Source organism: Meleagris gallopavo, chromosome 4, assembly GCF_000146605.3.
Source record: "Meleagris gallopavo isolate NT-WF06-2002-E0010 breed Aviagen turkey brand Nicholas breeding stock chromosome 4, Turkey_5.1, whole genome shotgun sequence".
Taxonomy (NCBI): Eukaryota; Metazoa; Chordata; class Aves; order Galliformes; family Phasianidae; genus Meleagris; species Meleagris gallopavo.
Window position 1 is genome coordinate 37,235,320 of NC_015014.2, and position 6,863 is coordinate 37,242,182.

The 6,863-nt window shown below is 39.4% G+C and overlaps 1 protein-coding gene across 1 annotated transcript in view; it reads right to left on the reverse strand.

The window, feature by feature from the left end:
• The window catches only part of ENPEP (glutamyl aminopeptidase), a 32,410-nt gene extending 25,759 nt beyond the window's left edge, over window positions 1–6,651 (reverse strand). Inside the window, exons 1-2 of the mRNA XM_003205732.4 lie at window positions 5,774–6,651; window positions 900–1,041 (exon numbers count right to left, since the gene is read on the reverse strand). Of these exons, the coding sequence (XP_003205780.1) occupies window positions 900–1,041; window positions 5,774–6,390 (759 nt within the window). The 5' untranslated portion in view covers window positions 6,391–6,651. The remainder of the gene's footprint in view (window positions 1–899; window positions 1,042–5,773) is intronic.
• Window positions 6,652–6,863: the final 212 nt, after the last annotated feature.

Below are 6,863 nucleotides of genomic sequence, written 5' to 3' on the forward strand. Positions count from 1 at the left end.
GATTTGGGCAACTCCTTAAATAAAACAGTACACAGCAAAGCAGACCTTTGTTTGTATTTTGGATGGGGAGCAGTTAGAAAGATGCAAATGGCAACAGTTCCAAGACTGGAATATTTTATTATTATTATTATTTTTTTGTACTTGGCACTTTATCTCCCACTTCAGAACACATTCATTAGAAATTACACACTGGACTACATGTTCAGTTAAGCTATTCATTTGAAGCTGTCTCTGCTGAAAGCCATTCAGCCTTCTTCCAGAGTGCCCAGAGATAGATAACTGATGCCATTGAATTTCATTCCAAACTTGGAATTTGATGCAGCAGTTCCAGAAATAGATTATTTAGAAAATTACTGTTGGGGTGGACTGACAAGCATCCATAGCACTGAGCTGACAGAGGGATTTTTAGATTCTGTGATATTAAGTGTAATAGTACTAGACTTTCCTGCTAGCAGCTTCCTTTACCACTAGGTTGTGATCAGCAAGTCTTTGCTTTGTAACATTATATAGTTAGTGATTATTATGGGACTCCCCACAGCGGAAGCCACTGTATTCTAGAGTATTTCTTCTCAGAGTCCACCTGGTTTGACTGAAGAACCTGCCACTACTTGCATATGCTTAGTAGGGGTTACTCATCTAGACTATCTGAGGAAAGGGCCAGCTAGCTAAAGACAAGATGTATGTCATATCTGCTTTGAGTGTGGCTCTGTACTGTTATGTTGTGTGCTGACTGGCCACTGGGATTTCTAACCAAACAACCAGTTGTATTTTATGGAATATTTATTAACCATTTGTTTTACTGTGTCTATGTGGTAGAGTCCGTAATCATACAAGGGCTTTGTGATCCACTGGCTTTACAGAATGATTCCCCGTAGGCAGTAGATTTGGGAAATACATACCTGTACTGGCATGTTTGAAAGTGCTCCATATGTGTCTTGATGGATGATAGATATATTGTAAGTTGCTTTTTTGTTGGGCTCGTCAAAGCAGGGAAATGATTTCCGTGCATCTGTTGGCTCGTGATCAGTAGCTGCAATGCTCCTTAAACAAACAACAGATTGGCAGATTGTTCTAAGTCTTTGCTGCATACTTTTTGAATCTTATCTGCGATGCATAAGTATTTGGCAACTTCATGAACTAAAACTAAATACAAATATTTTTGTGTACTTGCCCATTCATAAAAATGATATCACAAACGCACAAATTAACATCATATAGGCTAGTGGAACATGTGTACCACAAAATCTGTCATCAACATTCTCTAGGGTTTAAAGCAAAAATTAAAGACAATTACTCTTCAAGAAATATTTTTAGGAGCCAGATAATAAGAGACTAATGACCCCTACTGGGTGGTAAAAAATTTGCTCACCTTCCTGTTGAGCATTCTCACTGATCTCTGTGCCAGTCTTGGGATTGGAGTGTTGAACATCTCCAGGAAGACACCTTGGAATTGCCTAAGTGCCCCTGAAATCTCACCCTGCCTATGTGTTTCTTTCTCTATAGTTACCAAATACACTTATCTCCTGCTGCTGTTGCACTTCCAATGAGAAAACTGCTGGGGAAAGCATGGAAAGTCTAGGTAAACATCCTAGCACAGAATTTATGCTGTGTTTGCTGTGTTGGGATGGGTTTAGGAAGATATCTCACTTTTGCAAAAACTGTTGGAGGAACTAGAAAATAAGGAGCCATGGAAAAAAATAAGATGAAGCTTGTGAAAGTTCATATTGTATGCTTGCTTCTCACAGTGGCATTAGACTCCCCCATTAATGAACTGTTCAGTGGCAGTGTGTTCTCCAGTGATTAATGGTGAAAGAGAATGCAGATGCTTTTTCAATTAATCTGGAATGTTGGGCATTTTCTGACAGCAATTCTACAGCTGCTCTGAATATGTTAAGGTAGTTTTTCTTTCCAAAAAGTAATTAAAAGTGTATATCGTAAATTACAGATCTGCAGCTAGACTACAAGCTCTTTACAACTAAGTTTTCAATGTTTCTGTTGCCTTTGGCTTTTCTTTGTGTTGCTTAAATACTAAACTGGTCATTAGGAACTTAAAGCAACAAGGTTCATTTACAAGCCTGTTGGAGATGTCTGCATTTTCACCATTTATGCTCACTGGAATAGTAACTAAATTTAATGGTCAGGAAGCATAATGAACATTCACCTTAACTTCAGGCTCGGTAGAATTTCACTTGCTTGGTAAACTGTTTGATCTCACTCTTTACTTTTGGTTGGATTAGAAAGCTATTTCACAATGAAGTTAACTGCCAAGTCCTCAGGGCAACGCTTCACATCTATTGCTTAAAAATTTGGCTATATATCTTGGCACATTTACATCTTGTTCCTAAAGATTGATGACACTATGATAGCTTTTTTTGATCTAGAAGGTGATTATCTATCCCCATATATTTGTGGAGGCAAACAGATATCAGCATTGTAAAATCTCAGCACTGCCATTTCTATATGAGAAATCCAGGATATGGCCTGCACAGAAGTAGCACTAAAAACAGGTGATGATGTAATTTCCTTTCAAGCTGTGTTATGTAGATTTTAGATAGATTTTCTTCACTGATGGTGGCTTCCACCCTTCTGCTTGCTTTTGATATTCAGAACTTTAAATATGAACTGGAGGTAGCAGTTGTAATAAGCATAGTAATAAGAAGTGAAGATCTAGCTGAGATTGCATCCAGCTGTGGTTCCCAAAATAGAACAGTGCTGCACTTAGAACTATGATTAATATTCTTTTATTCTTTTTTTTTAATTATTATTCCAAAACACAAGGTTCTAGTATAAAAAGCTCCCCCCATGAGCTAAATGATATGTGTTTTTTTTTCTACCAGCCTTTCCTTAAGTTCATATTCATTGCATCTTTCGAGAAAATATTGCTCCTGAGCCAGAGGCAGGAGAGTCACCTCCTTACAACAACAACAAAATATTGCCTTTCTCTAATCAATAAAGTTCTAAATGCAGATCCTCTTATATGTTAGAGATGTGCCCAACTGAGTATTCATTTACAAGCCTCTTGTTCCACTCTTATGGAGGACAGATAGAATTCCTATAAAAGGGAAACCATAAATTGCCACAAATAGCAATGTAAAATCAAAATCAGATGTCTTGACATGTTTCTATTGTCTGTAGTATCTATGCAAAAATAACAGAAGATTTTAGCAGATTCATTGACAGGAGCTGGTGAGTTAAAAGAATCAATAATACAAAAACTCTTGTACCTTCCTCCAGTATCTGAAAACAGCGCAGTTGTGATATATTCATACTCACTACATTAATTATAATAGGGGAAGACATTCCCCTTTCATCAATGGGGAATGAAGTGCCCAGAGACAGAGGAATAGCTTTGGGAAAAAACTTCAGTGCTTACAGCTGGATTCAGGCACCCTCAAGAGAATCTAGGCAGTTCTATGCCTAAAATCTTCATTCTCAAAGTTTCTGCTTTTCTGTTCCCTACCTGCTTTTCCACATCAATTTAAGCAGCTGCATTTCCAAGGTATCTGCAAATTCACTTCAAGGTTCCTGGACTTGCAGGCACGTTCATCACAGATCTACATGTTTTCCACAAAATGTGATGGGAGATTTGAATCTAAGCAACAAAAGAGTCTGGACTTCTGCCCATTTTGTAAACAAAAGGCATTACAGCAGTGCTTTGGCAAACCTTTGCCCTTACAAATAGATAGCTCTATCCTGGAAGCTGACTTCCAGGACCGTTAATTTTCTCAAAAGGTCCCACTGCTTCTAATACTGCCCAGAAGGTCTGGGGACATCAGTTAATTACAAATTGGCTCTAATTTTCACCTCAGCTCCCTTCTCTCTTGCATCCACCATTAGCAGACTTTCTTGAAGTTTGCTATCACCTGATCCAATTTTTACCCATTTGGGTTGAAATTTTGCAAGGGTAATATCTGCCTCAGGCAAATGTCAAGAAAAATATAATGCTAGTCAGCACTGGTTTTGAGTAGAAATCCAAGGCAAAACACATTTTTAATGAATAAGAAAACATTTTCCTCACTGTCTTTTCTTAAACTGTCATAGAATCATTTAGGCAGGAAGAGACTTCTAAGATCTTCAAATCCAACCCTCCTGCTAAAATAGTAGCAGCTTGAAATCTGGCTGGTGGTTGCTCTCATTTCAAAGCTGTACTTACCACTACTGTGTATATGATCTCTTCTGCCTCAGAGACAGTCTACCTAAACTTAACCACATTGAAAGCATCTCAGAAATCACCATTCACTCATTCCTACTGGAGTTCTTCTCAAGCCTAAGAAACAAACTCACACACCTTCCTTTTTGTCTTGAGCATTTTCAGACTCCTTGCTAAGTTCAAGGAATAGAAACTCAGTGAAGTATACTCACATTGTAAGATTTTTTTTAGATTATTAAGTTCTCCTTTCTTTCTACCCTTAGATGCTTGGTCCTTGTCTTTCTACACTGTCTGAGGAATGGACAATCACCTCTCCTGCTCTGTGACTCAGGAGATCTGCGTTCTGGTCCTGCTGTTCTGTTGTTGTGACAAACATGAGATAATTCACCCAATATCAAGGTTTTGTTCAACAAGATGGAAGTAGCATACCCTAATTTATAAAAACTCTAACAGGTTACACTTTAAAACTGCTGTGAAGGTGTTAGTTGCTTACTGTATAAAATCAAGACATCTTTGAATCAGAACAATACTGAGGTAGTAGTTGGAGGAGCAAGAGAAGAATTGGTGGGGTTTCATGCTGTTCTCCACATGATTGCTTCCCAGATCTGATAACCATGTTTACATATGAAAAATGAGTGCTTGCTTTTTCCTCTGCCTCTTGGATTTGCTGCTGCTGGTGCCAATCCAGTGTTGGCTGCCAGTGGCTGTATGGAACTGATGCAACTCTCACACATGACACCATTATCCCAGGAGGGCAAACAAGTGTCTGAAAAACAGACCAAGGTTTGGCTTGCTAGAGGGCCCTAGGAGAGTCTAGCCAAGTTTATCTTCTAAATGTAAAGGCTGGAATAAATCACATCAGAAATGTAAGTATTGTAAAATGGATGGCATTGTGTCCTCTCTGTATACTAACTGAGAAGGACTGCCTCAACAGGAACTTTTTCAGGATCCCCCTGAAGCATTATGAATCTGGGAAGTGAAATGAGGTTAACTGTTGCTCCTAACTGTTCAATAACTATTGATATACTAAAACAACAACAACAACAACAAAAAAGAAAAAAAGAAAAAAAAGAAAGGGGATGTGGAGCACAGAAACTCCAAGTTAAGGATAATCTTCATAGTTTGGATCTCTCTAACTCATAATTTAAACCAGCTGCAGGAGTGACAGAATTTAGACATTCCTCAAGTTTGCAACATCAAGGAAGCACAATGTCAGGAAAACTATCACAGGAGTGTTTCACACCAAAAATATTACCTTGGGGAATGACAGGAGAGAGTGGTGAGAGCCATATTCTCTTTATTGGACTACAGAGATAAAAAGCAGGCCTCAGTGCCTCTGTCTCTCTGAGGGAGCCTTCTGCAAAGCTCAAGCACAACCTGGGACTGGTAGTTTGAAAAAGATTTTCAAAATAATAAATAAAGCCCCCAACTCTCTTGCCCACTCTTGTCAACAGCCAAAAGGTTTAAATACAACATCTTCCTTAGGGGAATGAGAAAGAACAGCTCAGAAATATCAGCAAGTTGGTGAGAGACAAGTTTGCAAAGCTGACACAGGAAAAGAGTAGGTCTTAGAAAGCAGGAATAGAGAATAAAGTTTAATAAATAAAATAAAATCTGCTTTACTTAGTCTCTCCATTCTCAGTGTAGGTGGTCCTATAAAAGCCAACCAGGGAACCATTCAGCCAGCCTTGAAACTTCATGGTGAGTATATAGGGATCACTTTCATCGGTGACAGTAAGTTCCACTCCTGCCTTCATTACTATGTACTCTTGTGCCTCATACTCAAAACAGTCAGTCAGAGAAATTTGCTGTCCTGAGGATTTCCTGAGCGTAGGCATTTCTGTAATCTTGGTCTCCCTCAGGTGGAGCCAGAGGTGGCTGGTAGATTGTTCCAAAGCAATAGAAATATTGACTGTCCCAGTGTAAATGTCTGTCTCCATCTCAGGCTTCACTTCCAGGTCATAGTGAATAGGCTTCACATAGGTCGGTAGCCTGAAATTTCTCCAGTCTCCAGAATCATCGCTTTTAGTAGGACAGGGACCTGCATCCACAGTGGGAGGAGAAGTTGCTGGCTGATCCAGCTGGTCTGTATACTCTTGAGATTGCTGGGATTTGCTCAATCCCACACCAAGACCCACAGCAAGACCTACAACAGCAACAACACCACAGATGATAGCCACGTGCTTTGTCTTAATGCAGTACTTCTTGGTCTTCTTATCCTCAAAATCCATGTCTTCCATCTCAGCTCCCAGGTCTGTTCTCAGAGCAAAACATGAATCATTTAAAGCTTATAAGTCACTTCAGCACTTACTTTCAGTAAACTCAGCAGACTTGGTTTGCACATTAATTGTGTAGCTGTAGCTGTTCTCTGTCTGTCTCCCCACCTTGCTTTCCACAAGGCACTCAATTAATTAAAGATAACATGCATTTAGAGGAAACATGAATGATCAAAAGGCATGCAGCGGGGCAGAGAGACCAAGGGAACCAACACAGAAGAACATTGTTTCTACTGCGCTCCCTTTTTAAGCAACTCAACCCCACCCCCAGCCCCTCCTGCTGTGGCCTGAGTTAAATATAAAACAGTACTATGTTAATCAGCAGTTAGGAGATGATCAGATGCCAAAGCTCTGTCAGCAGCTTTCTGAAGGAGTTCACAGATAGAGGTGTAACTGCTCCAAAGCTTCAACCTTTGCCACTACCTCTTCCTTTTTTT